Source organism: Lichenostomus cassidix, chromosome 3 (genome assembly GCF_008360975.1).
Source record: "Lichenostomus cassidix isolate B80296 chromosome 3, HeHo_3.0, whole genome shotgun sequence".
Classification (NCBI taxonomy): Eukaryota; Metazoa; Chordata; class Aves; order Passeriformes; family Meliphagidae; genus Lichenostomus; species Lichenostomus cassidix.
The window spans coordinates 32,519,625-32,541,272 of record NC_139483.1 but is presented as its reverse complement, the minus strand read 5'-3'; the positions used below and the strand labels follow the sequence as shown (position 1 = coordinate 32,541,272).

At 35.1% G+C, this 21,648-nt stretch overlaps 1 protein-coding gene across 3 annotated transcripts in view; it reads right to left on the bottom strand.

Annotated features, from left to right (window-relative positions):
- CNST (consortin, connexin sorting protein) overlaps positions 1-21,648 on the bottom strand; it is a 48,647-nt gene that overhangs the window by 23,091 nt on the left and 3,908 nt on the right. The window contains exons 3-6 of one of the 3 annotated variants that reach the window (XM_085055181.1): positions 21,433-21,454; positions 11,399-11,836; positions 5,017-5,222; positions 2,058-2,088 (exon numbers count right to left, since the gene is read on the bottom strand). In XM_085055181.1, coding sequence (XP_084911307.1) covers positions 2,058-2,088; positions 5,017-5,222; positions 11,399-11,836; positions 21,433-21,454 — 697 coding nt within the window. Of the gene's footprint in view, positions 1-2,057; positions 2,089-5,016; positions 5,223-11,398; positions 11,837-14,312; positions 14,402-21,432; positions 21,455-21,648 lie in introns of those variants that run through there. The other 2 variants (XM_085055180.1, XM_085055182.1) reach the window with 2 other exon arrangements.

Sequence of the window (21,648 nt, the reverse complement as noted above, 5' to 3'; positions counted from 1 at the left end):
AAAAATTTATCCAACTTAAACTTTTGAAATATTCCTGCCCCCTTTTCAGCCAATGTATACAACACTGTTGGAGTGCTGAGTTTACCTTTTGTCTTCCTGAAGAGTTTGCTTGCTTTTCTTCTATACAAAGAACACTTTCCCCTCGCTTATGGTTAAATGGTTATCAATATATTTACAAAGGTATACTGATAGTCACATATTTTACAATACTCAGGATAATTCTAGTTCCACCAAGCCTGAGTTGTGCTGTTTAAAGCTGTTTTACCAGCTGTTTGAAATTTAATTCTACAATACAATGACAGAAGTACAGTGAATGTGGTTCTTAGTAATACAGAAAAACCACTTTCCATTATTTATGCTAATTAAAGCACTGGAGTAATTATTACAAAAACCCAACCAGTACTTGTTATTCTTGTTAGCCTCATGCAACATATAAATAGCATGGCTTATGAACAACAATATTAATGGAAAGAGTATTCCCTGTCTTCAGGAAATCTGTTATTAGAAACAGAATTACAGATCACAGAAAGAGCCTTAGAGGATCACGGCAACAAACCCTGAATTATTGTTAATATGAGGTTCCACTCTGGATGAATTAAAATGTCTGTCATGGATAATTAATACAGTGCAACATGATCAAGTAAGTTCTTTATTAACCTCAGGAAACTGATGGCTGGAGGTACAGTGCAGATATCCTTCATAAATATGTATTATATAGTGGTGTTGAATTCCACACATCAGGTGTACATTGCATTAAAAAATATTTCCTTTGATCAGCTTTAAATACAGTGCCATCCAATTGAAGCAACTTCGATGAAAGAGGAACTGTTTCTACCATGCAGTTTAAATTTACTGTCTTTCCCCCTGCATCATAATTTACTACAGAATTTTTCCATGCCTTTAATTTGCCCTGTGCATTTCGGACATTCTGGCAGACACTTTTGAATTAGGATGACCAAAACAAAAGCGCAGTCCTCTAAGACAGTGATGGATATTTTATTTTATTTTATATGTTGCTTTTATAATATTGCAACTGTTACCTCACCAGTTTTATCTACAGGCTAATATAATTTGTCTATGTTTCTTATGCCTTTTTATTTAGCCTAGTAAACAATTACAATTGCCTATTTGCTGTATTTTGTTTGTAACAAATTACATAATAAAGAAACAATCTGTTTGCACAAATTCTGTAATATGTGATGCATCTTAGTAAACCACATATATCTTGAAGGCTTACCACTGGCCTCTTCTTTTTATAATATGACCATTTTCCCTCTAAAGCAAAGAGGAAATCCTTGTCCACCTTTTCTAAAATTATAACTTAACTTTAAGGTTTAAGATTATTATTCTCTCACACAATTACTGAAATATATTAGAGTAATTATCAGCAGTTCAACTATTACAACTTTTTAACCAAATTTACTTGCATTTTCTAGGAACAAATCAAAATAAACAGGACTATTAAACTGTTCCCAGAAGCAGTTACCCATATTTTCCTACAACAATTTCTCAGACTACCTTCACATGATTTTAACGAATTTGTGTTTGTCAAACACTATTTTGCTATTGTTTGCAGATTGCTGATCTCAGCTCAGTGTGTTTGATATTTTTATTCCAATTTAGACATTTGTAGTACATATTCTAATCAACTGTTTCGACAATGTTATCATTACTATAATTACCCTATTTGATATAATACATATCCTACTTCTAAACTGGACACATTCTCAGTTAATAATATTTAGAATAGAAGTTATCCTATAAAAACAAAAGTTCTTTGAAAATATTTTCTTACTTCCTTTTCTATGCCCAGCTACTAATGATTTCATCAGTACAGCTGTTGGAAGCGAATTTATCACTTAACTCACATTCCAGTTGTTTGATTAGGGAGGATTTGCTAGCATATTATGTATTCACTCATGGAAAATTATGGTTGCTCACTTCTTTCTAACCCTGACCCACAACACGTGAGTTAATATTAAAGCATTTGTCTTCTATGTTTTATCATGCCACATTATTTTAATATTGTGCAACAATTTCTGCGAGTAAAAGGATACATTCCTCCTCTTGAAAATAGGTTTCAGCTATCTGCAAAAGTGAAAAAAAAAAAAAAAGAATTAGGAATCTATCATTTTTATGACAGTGATAAGGATGTAATATAAAGTTTTTATCATAGTTTTAAATATCTGGTTTGCAGGCTCCTATTTAGTTTGGGTAAAATATGAATGTTCAGATGTATGGAATACATGTATTCCTAGTCCAGGAAAAATGCTTTAAAAAAGAGTATCAAAGACCAAGGAAATATTAAGTAATCTTGCACAAAACAGATTTATACAAATCTTAGTTGGGTTTTATGTTGCTACAACAATAAAAATTATTTCAGAAACATTTTTAGTTATCTTATTAGAAAGCTTTAAAATTAGCTTGAAAAGTAGTACTGTTTTTACTGATATGAGTTCAAGAGTTTTAATTCTGTGCCTGACCAGTGTTTGATCAACACATTAACATCACTGCTGTGCTCTCCTGAGCAACATGTTAGAACCGAGAAATGGAGGTTCCCTTTGACTGATGAGAAAAGAACAGTCTTTTGTCCCCCTGTAGACAAAAAATATTTGAGAATTGCAACAATAACTTATTTGTGCTTGTCAGAAAACTGTGCAGGCTTTCCTACAAAGATGAGGAATACGGACATCTTTGTTTGTAAATACAATGAAATACAAAAAATATAAACCTCAGAATTATTCCACAGAGCTCTACACTATCAGTGTCCTTTATAAGCAGCAACTAATCAGTCCTCAGGGACAGTGAATTTTGGCAGTCCTCCTATTTGCCATGCATGGTGAGGGAAGGGCAGAGCTTGCAAAATGTGTCCAAGAACTGTAGGTGCTCTGATACCTGAATATTTGAGTCACCTCATAAATGACACTCCAATGATTTCTGTGGGAGCACACAAAAATTCAGTCTCAAAATCTTTGGGACATATCAGCTTAAGTAGTCAGAATATGGAGGGCTTAAATAAGCACTTTTTGTAAAAGTCTAAAGATGATTGCTCAAAAAAGACAGCAACTTGATAGAGGAGTCTGGATTACAAATTGCATTTCCTGTCTCTCAGCCTTATTACTAACCACTGGACCACTTTGAGCCCAACACCTTCAAAGGAGAATGGCTTTTAAGGTTCTTTATCTGCACATTTTGTCTGCTATTCACAGTAGCCTCCTAAGGATTTTCCGAACTGTCAAAGCTCTACCTATGTTTTTTATAAAAATACTTCTTAGATTATGTAACACATCCTAAACAAATCAAATTAATCCCATTCAAGACAGGAAAAAATATTACATCCTATTTTAATTAAAAGTTGACTCTTAAAAGAGCCCTCATTATCCCACAGCCTTTAAATATTCAATACAGGCTTCCCACAAATACCATGGATTGTTAATACTCCAGAACATCTGACACAGCTCTTGATTTTACATTGAATTTTGTCATAGAAAATAAAAAGAGTATGTGATAGAAGAGTATTTGCTAGAGTTGGTTTAATGTTACTGTCAGGCTGTATTAGCAATCTGAGAAAAAATCAGAAACTGAAGATGACAGGTTAATTCACTAGGAAGGAAAAAAATTCCTGACAGACTCACTTTACAGGAATGCTAAAATTAAAATCCTTTCCCATACCTATCCCCAATTCAAAACCATGTTATGAGCCTTGTAAGTTCCATTAGCTTTCTTTCAAACACTTCATTCAAAATGCTTGATAATTTTTAAGAAAAAAAGAGATAGTGTTTGAGTACGTTTCAATCTGAACATGCAGATTCTGTTCTCGGATTCTGTTCCTGGCACAGTTCCTGTATGACTTTCAAAAGGTTGGTCCCCTTATGGTTTGGCTTCCTCATCCAAAAAGCAACAAATTTCACCTCAATCATGTGCAATGTCTCTTGTTGCTTGTAAAGTGGTTGAAGTTTTTGCCCTATCTTGTTTTCCAAAAACGACCTTTGTACCAAATCACGAACGACCACCAAATTTGATGTGGCTCAAAGTACAAATTGTTAACACTAAAGCTCAGCTTCTCATAAATTAAAGAACAGTTTCAAATATCTTTGCTCAAGCACAGACTAGAAAAGATAATTTAAAATTTTACTTCAAATGTAGATTATCTATAAAATGCACTACTAAAGAGAAACCTCTTTCTCCCCTCTAATAGCTTATTTATATCAAAGAGAAAGAGAATGCAGGAGTGTCACTGCAGTTTAGAAATTTAAAATAAGAAAACCATCGAATTTTCCAAAATAAAGACCATGCAGCTAAGTCAAATCAGACAGGCATAGTATCTACATATGGCACATTTTAGACATCACAGCCAAACAAAAGGTCTTTTAGTCTGCTGTTAGTCAGACACGACTAAACTATAAATTAATACTGCATCAAGTTCTACCCACATATTCATTCTGCATCATAACCTCCAGGAAAAAAATGTAACATAGTGGACAGTTTGTAAGAAAGATTGCTTTTCAAACCAGTTTTTCCTTTGGTCTTCCAGGTGTGGCAACTATGCTTATATAAAAGGTATACACTCAGAAACCTGGAATCCTAGCATTCATTAGTAAAATTTATGCAAGAAGGAAGTCTGCAACAGTAAAAACAGCTACAGATTTAAAACGTTATTTAGGTATCTGCTGTGTTGTAACTATACCAGTGTCTTACAAACCTTATTCAAGGTATATTAAAGAGTGATTTTCCTAAATCTTCCTGCCAAACTATAATTGCATCATTTGGGGAATTAGAAACGCATCCTTGAGAGTTTTCTTTAACTACAGAATATACTTACACGGCAATTTATAATTTAAGAAATATTAGAAGATCTTAGAGGAGATATTTGCCTTGACCATCTGTTATGCATCAAAATATCCTGTCCAGATATGAGTATTGGCATAAATTGCATTTATGCATATTTTTCTTAATGAATAAAGGTCTCAAATAAAACCAAAGTTGGGTGCAGCATCTCAGAATCACAGAAAGTACCTGATGGAGACACAAGGGCAGAATCTTTGAATCCATCTGCTCAACCTCTTCACGGAGCAAAGAGAAAAGAGACTGCAATGTTTGATTTTGTTCTTTTGGGTGAAAGTTTTCCTTTGCTTCAACAGCACCTTCAGCCTCCACAAAATCTGCATCTGTAATAAGAGTATTTTCGTCCTGGATTGCTGTGGTTCCCACTGTAGAAACTCCTTTAAAAAGGACAAATACTTAAGTTAGAATTAAAAAAAAAAATCAAGCTGCTTTTTAAAGAAATTTCAATATGAACATCATGAATAAAACCCTAGTATCTCAATTAACATCCCTGCTAAACTAAATACTGGCCTTGTCAAAACCAGATGTGACAAGTCTGTCTCACTGTCAGCTAACCTACCTGACAGAACACACTAATATACATCAGATGAATTTGTACACTTCTAACTGGGACCCTGCTTTAACTTCTGGGGGAAAAAAAATAAAAAAAATGAAGTAACCACTTAGACTGAGAGTGCTCCACAGAGTTATTAATAAGAGACCAGAATCATCTAAAAGTTGCTTAGAATGCAGTTTTACTCAGAAAGGGCAAACGGTAGGTAGGTGAGGACAGTGTGAATGAGGTTCTCAGTCTTTCTCCTCGCTCCTGCCAAGGACCTCATATAAGGAGGTGTCCTGGGGATGGACTGACACAAGGAAGGAAGGAAGCACAATTCATTTGACCAGTTCCTGCTCTTCAGATGACAACACAGCGGCTCCTCACAGTGATAACAGGATCTTAAAGGATAGAAAGAAGCAGATGATAACAGTGTGGGATTCTGTGGTAGCAGAGAGATGTCTAAAAGGGACTGTCCTGCTGAATGAAAAAGAAAACCCCTCTAGACAGCTGGATAGTTTGTGAGTCCAGGCAATAAGCCAGTAGTACTGACTGAGGCTGGTAACAATAGCACAAGGATGTGTAAACTGAATTTACATTCCAGAACTTCTTGCTAGACAGAAAACTAGGCTCTCCATGGTATATTTCCTGGCAGCTCACTGTTGCCTGTCTACAGTTTTATAAAAGTCAACAAAAGTCAGTCATTTGGGTGGAGATACAAAGAATAACGTAAAGCATAACAGTGTAAGAATATTACACTGACATTTTTGGGTGCAAACCCCACATTTAATTGCTAGAAATGCAAAACTTGTTGTGTATTTCTGATAATGAATACCACAGTTATGAGAAAATGTTAAATGGGATTGAGGAAGAAGTGTAGAGTAACAGCAATGACCGCAGCAGTCAGTGAAATCAACTACCCATATACTGACTGGATCAATTTCTCACAAAGATCATAGAATAAAAGCAATAAATTACAGCTTCCTATAAAACACAGGCTTAGGAGCAACCAGAAAGCTACGATAGATTCCAGCAATTAATGAACATTTGTTTTCCATAAAACAACATTGAATGTGACGCACTTACATAGGAGTGAACTTTAAAAAAAAAAATCCATAATTATTTAAAACAGTTTAGAGAATTTGGCCACAGAAATGTGCACAATAAACTTTAATAAGCTCAAGTTATGATGAGTATTGTTCCCCAGCTAAATCCATTTTCTGAAAATCATGTTATCATTTAAAAGCAGGACAGGTGAGGGCACTGTTTCAAGTAACTTTGTGTCTTCAGCTTGGGCACTTGGTTTCAGACACCTTTGTGTTCATTGCCACTGAAACCCAATAGTGATGATTCAGGTTTAAGATTTAGGGTCTAAGAAAGGCATTAGTTTGTCCACGGAAGGCTCCACCATTTTACTTTTGGTTATTTTAAACACTTTATTAAGTAAACTATCCAGGTCAGGAATACTAATAATCTCTGTGGGTGGCTATTTTCACAGGGTTTACTGCCAGAGAAAATATGGGTGTAACTTCACATGGCTTTTTCAATATTAACGCACATGTCTGATTTTCCGGTATTTATTTGGGCTTCCTGTGGGCCAAAAGCAACAAGAGACATAACTGGATGGAAGATATAAACCAGGAAATACTTTTAGAGATGGAATTAAGGCTGTCTTTAAAAATACAGCTTCCTGTTTAGCACATTATCGTGAAACTAGAAAAGAGGGTGCTCATGTTATGGCAAACCTTTTCTCTCAGAAAAACAAACAAAGAAACCAAATGTCACTTCAAGCTGCACTTCATTAAATAGTTAATAATCACCTGCCACATCAAAACATGAACATTGACTGCAACATGCTCAATAACATGAAAAACCTTAATTTTAATATTAACATGACACTGTTGCTAACACAGAGTTTATAAACTGCATTATTACTCGTACATATTGTTGAGCCGTCACTCGGAATCAAATTCTGCCCTCAAATTTCTTCCCAGACTCCTAAAGCAAGGCCTTACAGTTATTTGGTTTAATTCTACCTTCTTTGATTTTTTACACAAGATTGTATTTGTACCATGGTAGCACTACAACAAAGAACTTTTACTGTAACACTTAGTAATGCTATTTCATCATAAAGATGTCACAGGCCAAGATCCCTATTTATTTTTTTCTCCCTGCTCTTGAAAATGGTACACAGTACTACTTTTTCTAGGAATCACTCAATCTTACTATCTAAAGCAGATAACTTTTTTTTTTTTACTAGATACTGGCATCTTACATATATTTCTGATTTTTTAATAAGGAAGGATTACATTTTTTCACTTTATAATGCACTGATATTTACCCCACCCTAGAATGGAACCAAAGCCTTTATGAAAATGTATGTGAAAAGACACAGAAGACATCAGTGGCCAGAGCACTCAGCAGGTCTGTGGCAAAGAGCTGCATTCAAGTTTTTGCACTGCCAGGCTCACAAATGTTTCAACTGATCCCTTCTATGCCCAGCTGAGTATGCCAATGTTTCCAAAGACATGGCAACAAGCAAACTTTATCTCAATTTCCCCAACAGTTCACAGAAGCAGCAACATGTTTGCCCAAAAAGATCAAATTTTGACATACTTTGTAAATAAAAATGAACAAATACATTTTTCAACATGTCTCAGGTTTTTTCTTTGTCAGTACTGAAAGTATATGAAATCAAGATGCTCTTGCCACCTGCCTGAGAATGAATCAAAGGTGCAAGTATGAATGATTTGCTATCAAAATAAAATTATGGATGTTGTCCTCCATCTTTTAACTGAATTTTAATTTTCACATTCAGTAGCACTAGCTTAAGTCACCAGTAACAGAAGTTTCTAGTACAGGAAACATATGGCAATCTCTTTTTTTAAACATTCTTTGGTACTCAATACAGAAAGCTGGTTCAGACTGATTCATTCAAGAATTATTGAGAAAAAAAAGAAAAAAAGATCAGCAAGTACTTAAAAACCATTCACTTTTAAGAGACAAGATTTTAAAGACAAAAGTGTTGGTGGTAAAGGTATAACTTTAACTGAGAAAGCTCCAGATCTTGCTTAAGGCACAGAACCTTAAATAAAATATCATCGCTTGAATTTTCATATAATTTGACTATCTCATATTCATATATTTCAGTTGCCTCATGAAATCCATTCCAAACACTCTACTTTCTTCCTTCCTCCACCTTCAGACTGCTTTATGAAATAAGTGGAATAATTTACAAAAAAACCATGTATTGAAGAATTTAACTTGGGGAAAAAAGACAGAAAGTTACCATGCTATGCTATGTTAAGGAATAATATCCTGATTTTACAGCATGAAGTTACCAGTTATGCCAGGAATGACCTTCTGAAAAAAGATTAACTTATTTTCAGAAATGATGGATCATTTGAAGTCCATATTTACAAAAATATATTGAAACATATCAATGTATCACTATCTCTACCACACCAAAGTTACTACAATTCATTACAAGGAATTACAATGTGAATAATCACCAAAGTTTAAATACTTCAGTTAAAATGTACATAAATTCTTTGGTCACCAGTCCTCCCCAACCAAGTGTCATCATAACACATTCAAAACTATAGTGAGCATACAAAAAGAATATGAGAAAAAAATTGGGATCTAGAAGCTATAAACTTGTCAATCCACTCTAGTAATTCTACAGCAGCAGCAAGAGGGCTAAAAGGAGATGCTTCTTCAAACAGTAAATAGATGAAATCCTGGAACTACTTACTCCAGGACACCAAAATGGATGCAAAAAGCAACTGTAAGTCAGGTGACAAATTCACTCTAAAGTATTACAGTCTATCAATTCCCACTTGAAAAGCTCTGAGATGATTGCAGATGGCAAGCAGAACACGGAAGCAAATCACTACATTTGCCTTGTCCTTATACTCTCACCTCTAAATCCTCTATTGGCCACTGCCAGGAGAAGAATACTGAACCAGGTGAAACTTCAACCTGATACAGTGATTCTTAAGCTTAAGTTCCAGTCTACTAATAGTAGAAGCTGGGATAATTTAGCTTCAGCACATTCCAAGCACGTACACGGAGATAGTAATCAAACTTATAACTGTTCATTCTTAACAAACAACTATTTAGAGGGTTTCAAACACATTTCAAGTGTTTTCTTCTAAACTTAAAACATGTTGAGAACAAAAGATTGGCTTCTCTAATGATCACCAATATTCTGCTGAGCAAGTCCCAAGCAAACAAAAATGACTAAAATGTAATTTTCCATATTTCACATAAACTGCTTTAGTCACTAGCAGGAGGAGGAACACGAGCAACATGCTTTTTAAGTCAAACATCATCTTTTCTAGAATGGCAGCATTTAACAGCAATCCTAACGGGTGTACTAATAGGGAAAAAGACTCATAAATCTCTTCTTTAGTTATGAGTCACTCATCCATGATTTCTCAATAGTTAAAAATAATTTAAAAAAAATTATAATAATACATGCCATGCAAGTATTTAGTGTGATATTCCAGCTTGCTTGTGTGGTGCCCTGCTGTCACCCACTCAGGAATCTTCCACTTGAGTTTGATTATTCTCTCCTTTAACTCAGAGTTCATATAAAGACAAGAAAGCTAGTTTGGTTCTAAAATGTACAAGGTGTCGTGAGATATTCAGGAATCATTTAAAATAGCTGGTGCTGGAAATTAAATGGAAAATTGCCACTAAAATAATGACATTTGCAACCTCAAGAAATTGTGACACAGTCAACTGCATTTTGTGAAAAAAGAGAAGTATCATCATATGAGAGTATCTAAAAAGCTAAATGCATATTAGTCCATAAACAATGGGAGATATAATGTAATTTTATATTGTGATCTTCCTCTCTAACAGTCAAGATTCTTTATTAATAAAGTAGCAAGAGTTACTTATTAAAACTTAAATCTACAGATGAAACATATATATTTATTAGGTGCTGAAGAAAGCTATTGCAAAGCCATTCTCCCTATAATGACAGATTTTGGAATGCTCTTATCTCTACTAGAAAATATAATCTTTCTTTTCTAGATTTTGCCTATATGTACAAGATACACAATGCAAGTCTTCCTTTCTTTCCCGTCTTTACCTATTCTATAATCCCTTAAGATCATAATCAGTTTCCAGAATAGGTCACAAAATATTTGCTATTTATGAGGAAAAATGCATTTTAAAGTTATTTATTTTACAATGCATGAAAAAAAAAAGCAGGCATGAATCAGTTGTTCTTTCAAAGAAACCTATGCATGAAACACACTGATTTTAATTAATATATATACAGCACTATGACATATGAGCTTTAGGATGTATAGCAAAAACCTAATATGACACATTATGTTACAGTAAATCCTACTCCTTCAAAAAGGAAAGAAGGATCTCAAACAAGAACATGTAATAAACATTATGTTCTCCTTATCCAATTAATACCCAAAAGATCTAAAGAAAAAGTAACAGCAAAAATTGGTAGGAATTTTTTAAATTTGTAGTAACACTTTTTAACAGTTTTTTACCCAAAACACACGACCTAGGACTATCTGGTAAGCTTTGAAAAATGTAAGTAAATTTTACAATCACAGGCCAAAATCAAACTATTTGGTACTCATAACAAGATTTCAAATCTTGACATGGGATCAAGACACCAAAATCTTGCACTCGATCACAATGTTCGAATATACAAAACCATAATGCCAGAATTTGTCTATTTTGATTTGGAAGTCAGCCCAATTTCCATACTGACACTGTGTACTTCCCTCTACTTGTGACATGTTACATTTGCTGAATAGCCACTGTTTAAATACAGAAGGTGAAAACATTTAGAGTTGATTCTGATTGAAGACTATTAGCAGTTCTGGAAAAAAAAAAGTGAAACAAACATAAAATCACCAAACCTTCAGAGAAATGCTAAAAATAATTAGTACAACAACTAAAATATATTTCTTATTAGCTCCAGATTTAAACTACAGTGTAACTTCTGAAGTAAACAAAAAAGAAATTTAAATGAAGTACCTTTAGATTTTTTACTGGAGCTTCTTTTGCTTCTTGGACTTCTTTTTCCACCTGGCTGTTTTTCTGTAACAGGCTTTTCCTCCAGCTGAGGGTCCATATGGACATTCACAGATCTTCTCTCAGTCTCACTTTCCTTACAGCTTGGGATCCAATCTCCACTGTCCATATTCTCATTATTATTGATGTTATCCTGTTCACCTTTATCCTGTTGTCCCATAGCAATGCTACTACTGGTCAGAACTTCATTCCCATCACTGTCAAGTTGATTTTCATTTTCATCAGCTGAAGGAATCAAATGAGATGCCAAACTTTCTACCCTATAGTTAGCAGGAAGACTGTCCTTTGAGTCTATTTGCAGATCATTTGGTGGAAATTCTCTGTCATCCATTAGAGCGTTACTTGTTGGACCACTTAATCTCCCCCTAGATATTTTTAGACCTAAAATACAAAATGGAAGAAAGCATTTATAACACATATATTATAACAGAGAAACAACATCAGCCAATAGCTAGCCAATAAAGCACATTTGCTAAATGACATAGCTTAAAAGAGTGGGGACTTCTTTGTATTCACTGACCTATTTAAAGTCTTAAAGAGGGGGATATTTATACACAAAAAAAAGTATATTTTTACCCAGTTTTAATTTTTCCAGTTACCTGAGCAAAAGCACAGCTGATCTTTACAGCAGTGCTCCCACTGCTACAGCTGAGGTAATGAGAAAAACAAAGAGATAAACAGAAGGCACCCCATGTCCCCCCCCCCTTCCTTTAAATCCATGGCTAAAACAAAAGCATTCTTGTCACATAAGATCATCATTTGCCTGAAATAAAAATAAACCAGGGAGGAATAAAAGTAGAACAACTTTTAATTCTGTCAGTGATGATATCAGATCAAACTTGCAGATAGATTAACTGTGTTACAAGAATTAGATGGAAGTAGAACCTGTTTATTGACTCAATTGTCACAGTATTTTCAAGAAAACATTCAACATGTCTTCAGTATACACAGAAGCAGATGGTTTGAATATAAAAAACCCAATCCCCCACCTAGTCTCAGCAGGAGTCAATTTTCCCTTTTTGTGAAGATGTAACTCTAATCAATGCTGCAATTAGACACATTCATGGGAACAAAAACGAGTAACTTAGCAGAAGACTCCCATGTTACTTGTACAGGCCTATTATTGTATCAGTTCCTATATTTAGCCTTTAGAAACACAGCAATACTGCTGTTTAATTTAGCAACTATATACCTGAAATACAGCTCCATTATGTACATCTCACTAGATTTAGCTCACGTTTTAAACAGTGAAGCCAAAAATCAGCAAGCATTCTTGTATTATAGAAAAGCTTAAGTAAGCCTCCTACAGCAGCTTCCTCTCCTTTAAATGAAAAAATATTTTAAGATACCTGTCTTCACCAGGCTTTCTTAATTCTCGGTATACACAAGTAAATGAAATACACACTTGCTAAATATGCAAGATAATATTTCATTTTACTTGCAAGAAGAATTAAAATTGCAGAAAAATGGGAAAAAATGTTCAAAAGAATAAGTAGGTTTTCCTTCATACATATTTCTGATAAAGATTGCTAAAGAGATTTTTCCCAAATTATTCCTTCATAAACTTCGTAGTTACTAAAAAGGACTGAGGAAAAAAAGAAAGAAGGAAAAGAAAAAGAAAATATCACTCCTATCTTAGGGACAAGAAGGAGGATTTAGGGAGCTATAGGCTGCTCTGCGTCACCTCAATCCTTGGAAGGTAATACAGCAAGTTAGCCCAGAAAGCATCTTCAAACATACGAAGGATAAGAAGGTCATCAAGAGCAGTCAGCATGCATTTATGATGCGTGAGAGGTGCTTCCACAAAAAGCTGACTCGCTCAGCAGAGGAAGGGGGAGTAATGGATGCGATTTACTGTGACTGTGGTAAGGCTTTCGACACTGTCTCCAATAACATGCTCACAGAAAAGCATACAAAGTACAGCCCAGATAAACAGACAGAGAGGACTTCCAAAGAAGTACACAGAGGGCATCAAGCCACCACCAGCTGGGCAACACAAAAGCAAAAGCCAGCACCACCCCGGCCAACTCCATCTCTGCTTCCAACCTGAAGAACTTGCTAATCACTTCCAGCCATACCAGTCTAACAAAAATTACTGCCTACCCTAAAATATATAAGCAGCACCAGGGGAGGGTTAGACTGGACACTAGGAAGCATTTCTTTATTAAGGGTGTGGTCAACCACTGGAACAGGCTGCTGAGAGAGATGGCCAATGCCCCAAACCTGTCTAAGGGGCATTTGGACAATCCTCTTAACAACATACTTTAACTTTGGGTCAGCCCTGAGTTGTTCAGGCAGTTGGACTAGGTGATAACTGCAGGTCTCTTCCAATGGAAATATTCTATCCTAGTCTAGAAGAATAATGAATTGCATGTTAGAGATGCAAGCTGCATTTTCCTTTGGCAGCCACATTAGATGATAACTGGTTTTCCTTAAGCACCAGAAAGATGAAGGGAACTCTAGAGGAGATACTGAAGAGTTATCTGGATAATGCATCTGTTCACCGTAAGGATGCTCCTTTTTCTCTCAAAAGAGTTAAACACAAAATGAAAGGCTAAGAGAACAGAATTTTAATCAGGCCAGAAAGAATCAGAACTAGAAGATATTGTTACAAACACCCATACCATAGTTATGCTGATAACTGTTCTAAAGCATTAAAAAATAATCCCAAACACAATGTTATATTTGAAAGGTTCACTTTTTACTTTCTGCCATATGAAATAATAACTCCTGCTGCTTTCCCCAGCTGCTAGATCAAGTGATACATCAAGAGAGGTTGTAAAGAAAAGAAGTAAATTGCCCAAACCCAGTGAGAAATTAGTTTTAACAACAATAATTAAAAACCAGGATGTCCTACCACCACTGTCTTGCTTCTCTCCGTAGACAACAGTTACCCTTTCAACAGCCAGCACAGGGAAAGAGAAATATGAATGCATTTGAACAAGGTGTTTCCTACTTGATTGCGCAAAATGAGAAAAGATGCTTTTGACAAATGATATTTTCTGTAGAGGAAGCTAACATTCTGATGGAAAATGTTAACTCACTTCCTTTGAACATTTGGCTAAAATGATAGTCCCTCTCTAGCTGAGAGGCTGGAGAGCACAACATTTCTTGGTTTATTGCTTGAAACTCTGTATTTCTCCAAATAAGAGTAGCCCTGAAAATCTATTCCTTTCTACCCTTAGGACTCCTTAGAGAATGAAAACCCAAAAAGAGCTAGTTCAAAGAATTTAGAACAGCCTTGCCCTTGATCTTTTAAAAGGATTTCCCCCCACCTCAGATGAAACTTTTTTCCTTCTTGATTTTCAATGTTGCTATTTGCAATTCCTTTTTGAGTTCACCAAGGCACTAGGCAGGTATAAAAGTGAATCTAAATCCTGTGAGAATGAACTTCAGCTCTGTTTAAAAACACAAGTAGGAACACTTATTTATAAACAAAAACAGAATTAAAATCCCTCACGATTAACTATATTTAAAAGACCATTAACATGCAGTTCCTGTATTTACTGTTTTGCCACAGAAATCAATTGTAAACACAAACAACATGTTAATAAAAAATGTTTGTTTCTTTATAGTCCCATCTTTCCTCCTTTCACTGGTTGCCCAAAATTGAAATAAAAGCCAACGCTGAGTAGAACTGCGCTGACCTTTTTTAGAAGTGAATAAAAGTGCTTCAGTTGCCACACAGATTCATACAATTGGCACATATAATCATGGCGATTATAGCACAAATGAAAAATAAAATGGAAAATATTTGCTAAGTAGCCAAAAGACGAAGTCTGTATTGAAGAAATTAGTTGTATGTTTGTCTGCTTTAGGACAAACAGAATGTACACTAAAGAAATGGCCCTCACTTGCATTTTAGGTCAACTTCAGTTTTAAAAATGCCACGCTCATCAGTGTTCTCTCTCATGTACTTCATACAACTTAATGTAATTTGGCCAATTTTGCAGTTGCTCACTTTTTTCCATCTATCCTTACTACAAAAATATAACCTATTTGGACTGTGTTTTGACTGAAAAAAAAAAGGTAGTAAGAACTGGGATCATTCCTGACCTGGCACAGATGAAACCTGAAGAGGCATTAAAAACAGAACAAAACCACAAACAAACACTTCCAGCCCCCCTAAACCTTCATACTAACACAGCTCCTCTATTCTGGACAGCTGGTGGGGTTTGCAAATGTTTAATGAACATATAGTGTAGTATTTCATTTGCTGATCTCAGATATATTTAACAGAACAAATCAAGATAATAACATTGTGTCTTCTAACATTCAAGAAGTTTACATCAAATTGTTTTTTATTCAATTTGATTGCCTTCGTAGAGTTCCTCTGCCAAAGACATTCTTTTCCCTCTCTCATTCTCATGCCGTTTAATTATTCTGTGTTAATTAAAGAGATGTGAGTGTTTTAATTCTTTGAAAGTCAGCTTCACCACTATATCACCCACACTGCTCTATTCAAAATGAATGGGCATTTCATATTGGTTCCCAATGCTGCTTCTATGTAATCTTTTCATTAACTTTGATGATAAACCACAATAGCTGTATAAAGTATGCAGTTAGAAGCATTTTTGAGGATCTAATTCAAAATTAAATGTAGCAATAAGTGCTCCAAAAGGAATAACATAAAATTCACTAAGACAAGCAGAATATCCCTAACCTTCTGAAATAAATAAAGCACATTAATGTGAAATAGGGATTAACAAGGCATTTTGTTATGATGAAAAGCATCTCAAAGAGATACCAAACAGAAAACTGACCATGTGTCCAAGCCATTTATTTTTCTCCAGAGATATAATACAGCATGTGTTACACGCACAAGAGAATTCATGATGTCCCACCAGGCACTAATCAATTACAATAATGTATATTTTTTTTGTGCACAAATATACACAGAAGATGTACACAAGAGAACCTGGATCCCAGCATGGTAAGAATTTTAGAAAAGAAGGGACAGCACTACATTTGGCAATAGCAATTCAGTCTAGAAAAGGCTGCTATATAAACAACCAAACAGGCTGTTTAAACATGTTGTGGAATCTCCATTGTTTCAAAGAAGAAATTCAGCAAGTCTCAAGTTTAAGGCAAAAACCAGACACTGCCTAGGATTAATGGAATTTAATTTTCTTTATTGTTGCAGAGTTTTTCACCTTTCCTTTTTTTTTTCCTTGACTTAAATACAAGCAGATTTACAAGTCCCAGAGGAAAAAAAAAATCAAACCGATTCCACGAAAATGAAACAAGTATTTTTAAAAACCATTATGCTTAAAGAGTTGGTGTTTCTATCATTAAAACAAAAAAAGGAAAATTGTAGAAACAGTTTAAAGAATGACTAAACCTAACCCACACATTTCTTAAGAAGAATAAATCTGTTGTTCTTTCTGATAGCTGGTGTGAAGATTAAATATTGTCTTGTATGTCTTTTCATACTGAAAAATAATCTACAAATTAATAAAAATCAATGTGAAAACTATCATGGTCATACACACTCAAAACATACACTGCAAATTCTTACTGCCCATGAACATTCACATAGAAGGAAAAAGGTTGATGTCATTTCATGAACATTTGCATTTACTACCAAAATGAACATTCAGTGATGAAAACTCTAAATGACACATGATCTACGTGACACTATGTGAAAAACACATAGGACCCAGCATTACGAGTTCATTAACCAGCAAGAGAAAGGACAGTGTCTGCTGGGCTTTTACAGGAGCTAATAACCAGAAAGCCCATTTGTTCTTTAGAGAAGTGGAAATGCAACTACTCTACACAGTTTGCTTCTTCATCTGATGTGGAAGCCAAGATAGACCTAAACAAGACTGGAATATTATCAGCAGAGCGTCCTTGCTTCACCACAACCAAGAAAAGTACCAGTTGCTGAAGATGTACTTGACCGTCACAGAATGTGCTACAGAAAGAGGCAGCAGACAAAGGTGGTAGGCAATTCATGTAGCTGCACTCATCTCACAAAGCCAGACCAACTCCAGCTAGCAGAATTCTTCTCTGCATTGTGTTTTATGTGCAACTATGGTTGGAATGCTGCTGTTTCTAAAGAAAGGGAAATAAAGATATTTATATCTATGCTTCCATTATCCAAGCTGACACCTCTGCAGAAAAAAATAAAAACCCATGCTGTTGTGCTGTCTTATAGCGTGGACTCATCATCATCAGTAGTTTATCACTTCACAAGACAGTTTTATGTACAATCCCTTACTGGACAACCTCACCACAAGAGACTCTCATTAACATCATCCTGACTGTTCAGTTTGTCCTGTTCGGCTTTGAAGAAAATGTACTAGGGGTAAAAATATCCTTCTACGTGCTTTCTGCTTCTGTGTCAGATACATAGATTAAGAGCTCTGTTCTTTTAAATGTGTTAAGTCTGCTGTCCTTCAAGAAGTATTCAGACACAAGAGTGGTTTATCTAATTTCATTGAATTTACAAAAATGTCAGAGCATAAATGCTTTGGTGGTTTGGCACTTTCTGACATTGAAGTGACACTTCTCAAATGGCAGTGGCATTTAAAGGCACAATGATCTTCACATCTCTAAACAGCAGGAATAATGAGGTTTAAAGAGGAAGTTCCACATGCTATTTTCAACTTCTAAGCTTCCTAGTCATACTGCTTATTCACAGCATAAGTAAACAATGATAAACATACTGCCAGGCATAATCTACTATTCCACATTTAACATTACTTTAAAAATATGTTTCAGTCAGCAGCCAAATGCAGGAAGTTTGTCTGGGAACAAATAGTAGCTTCTAGTAGAACATATGACAGTTCTGTCAAAAATTTCACACAAACAACCTCTTTGTCACCACTCAAAATACACAATGATCAGTCCCCCAAGTGTCTGAAAAGTTTTGGGTTTCAAGCTTCAGTAAAACAAATTTTACTGAATGTTATAAGAACAAAAAGCAACCTCACCATTCAATGTGTTCTTTCTTTTTTCTTGTCTGCAATAAAACACCAGAACATATCTTGGGTAGAGATATGGTAGAAAGGCAGTAGACCAGACTGCTTTAGAAGAATGGAGAACTCTCATCATTGCATCTCTTTTATAAACAGTCTAGACAAGTGTTGGTCAGGAATAACCTATGAGTAACTGGTCTTGCCTTGGGATGCATGAACCTCCTTTTAAGTCTTATGAGAAGTAGTAATTTGCCTTTTTTGATTTTTGTATTTTCCTTCTAATTGAAGAACTCACACATTTTGTTACACTTCAGAACATGTGCATGTTTGATTACAAAGCATGGCAAAAATGAAAAGCTTCCTACTAGCCAAATTTATGCATATTTTCTAGGATAGGTGCATTTTTCTTACAGGAAAACAAACAAAAAAAGTCCTGCAAATCCACAGAGACTATATTTATGAGAACTAATCAGCTCAACTCACTCTTTTTCAAATCTTTACTTTCCAAGGACCTGAGAAAGCTGTCAGATCCTACCATCTCATGAGAGGTTGCAAAAAAATATGTGATATAAAATCTCTCATGATCTCAGATAACAACTTTCAGCATATATGAAAAAGCAGAGATGACAGAACAGATCCCTTTTGATACGGAGATGCAAGAAGAATGAGGCAATTATCTAAAAGTTGCCCAACTGAAGAAACAAGAGTGTTCAAGACTTTCTGACAGTTGAATTTCATAGCGAGACTTAATTCCATAATTTTTATGTACTCATGAGGGACAAGCAAGTTTTATAGCCCTCATCAACACACAAAAAGTTAGTATTGTCAAAATATTCAGTGAGGTCCTAAATCACATCAAGGCCAGAAGCAACCACAAATAGAATGGAAAGCTGTCCATAAAAGTTATGAAACAATTCTTATCCATATCATATACTTGCAGTCCTCCTGTTACCAAGCCTACATGTCCAACCAGAACATTAATTAAGAATGGAGCTAATTGTTAGAGTGTCAATAATTGCCAGCATTAGGAAATCAGAATAGCCAGAAGCTCTACCAAAATCTTGCATCAATTTGCTTTATATTTCCAAAAGGAAGGATGGTCTAGTTTCTACGCTATTCAGTGTCAGATACAAATGAATGAGACCAAATCCCTTCTTTGCTGTGAACCTCCTCCACGAAGTCAGTCACACTGTTACATCATCTGTAATGCATTTCTTAACCACAAAGCACTGATTTATTTCACAGGGATGTAGCAAAGATGAATGCAACAAAAGATTGTGAAATAGATATTTTGGTAAAGGGCACCATACAAGGACTGTAAGGAAGTACAATACATTTAATTTGGGTTTGTTTTTTTCTTGGCCCTTAAATGCATGAGCAAGAACTCAATCATGTATGAACTGTAAGAGACCTATGTTAAGCAATTCACAACCCCAAAAAATTAATCAGTGGCATAACTTGACTGAAGTTAATGAAGCTGCAACCACTTAAACGCAGTGGTGAATTTAGCCTTGAGTGCTGTTTCAACTCTCCCCCTTCCAACAGGAAGTTATTAAGGTGAATTCATTTCAGCTCTGATTGTGTAAATAGATATTGGCTATATGAGCTGCCTCTAACAATTTACACATACTTTTGACTAATAGATCTTGGACAGGTTTTCTGAAGCATGCAGTTACCAGTTTCCCCATATAGAATTTGAATCCTGAGCCTGTAAACAGAGATCTAATTTGTTTCAGATCAGTTTTTCAAAAAACTCCTAATATCAAAGCCACTTTAAGTAGTTTCCATTTAAAAAAGATCTTTCCATTACAAAATCCCAACTATCACAAACATTAACAAAAACTTAGTACTGTAAGGTGATAAAAACTAATTTCACTTAAAACCCAAAGCAAGATTGTTTCAATGATACCAAGACAGAAGAAGCTTACAGCCCATAGAGACACTGAATGACTATTATTTCTCCTTGTGTTAATGATGCTATATTTCAGTACTAAAATAGCAGACTTTATTAGTCTTCCATGAGAAAAAGAGAAATACAGGTAAGAAACTAAGCAGCTCCCCAACTAACACTGGATAAAGAGTAATTTTATATGTCAACTCTTGCTAGGATCAAATCTTCCTAGGATCAAATGTATAAGCTCTGCACTGTTGTATGTCACTTTATAAAATAAAGACATGAGTCAGTGAAAATACCAAAATATAACTGAACAACTGACAAATTTGTAATTTCAAGACAAGATCCACCCCAATTTGTTTATTTTGCTGAACTGGGTCAACTGTAACACTGTAACAACAGAATGAACAACACCTGAACTATGATGCAGGTCCAGGTATAATGTTGGTCTAAAGTGATAAAACCATCATGCCCTTGCTTAGAGGCTAAAAGCACACAAAATTCCAAGTTATAACCATCAAGAAAGAACCTCCAAAACATACATTATGGATTTCCATATTATTTCAGTAACATGTTCACCACGTGAACCTAAAAATCTTACTAACACGCTCATATTACCAAGATAAAATGAATACCAGGTTTATTTTTAGGATCTTTCTTTTTTTAACCTAAAGTTATTCTGAACTAATCTGAATTTGCCCTTTCAGTGTAGTATTAATGCTCCAAACAAAACAGACAAAGAAAACTAAGTTAATCTCATGGACAGAGAAAAGAAGTGCTTAAGCTCATGTTCTAAGACCACACATTAGCAATTCACTTGGTACAGGTGGAGCAGTGTACTGGAACAACAGCAGAAAAAACTTCATGCTCCTAAGCAACTCTGTTCCTAAAAAGCAAGCATGCAACACAGCAAAGTTTGTCTACAGAAATCTCTGGCACTAACATAATTTCACCTCTACATTTGCCTTATCAGTTAGACAGACAGTTGCAAAGACATCACAGTTATATTGTAAGCAGATTAATAAGAAAAAAACAGGTAAAAAAATCTTTAGCACGACAAGCTCTTGAGCAAGGCAACATTTCAAAAGCCTTCTGAATAAAAACTTATGGTGAGATAGACACACAAACATGGTGAATTTAAGTCAGCAGAACATGCTTACCAGAATTCAGTGAAGAGAAATTCTGAGAGAAATAAACAGAAAAAGCATCTATTTGAATGTTTTTGCTCTTGCCCACAAAGGTTTAATAGCATTTTTTTTTTTTTGCATGCACACAAAAAATATTTGCAGTAAATTTAGTGCTGATGGAAGATGCCAGATTGATAGCCCTAGGGACTGAGTTTCTCTGTATACACAGAGCAGATAAAGCACAGAGTG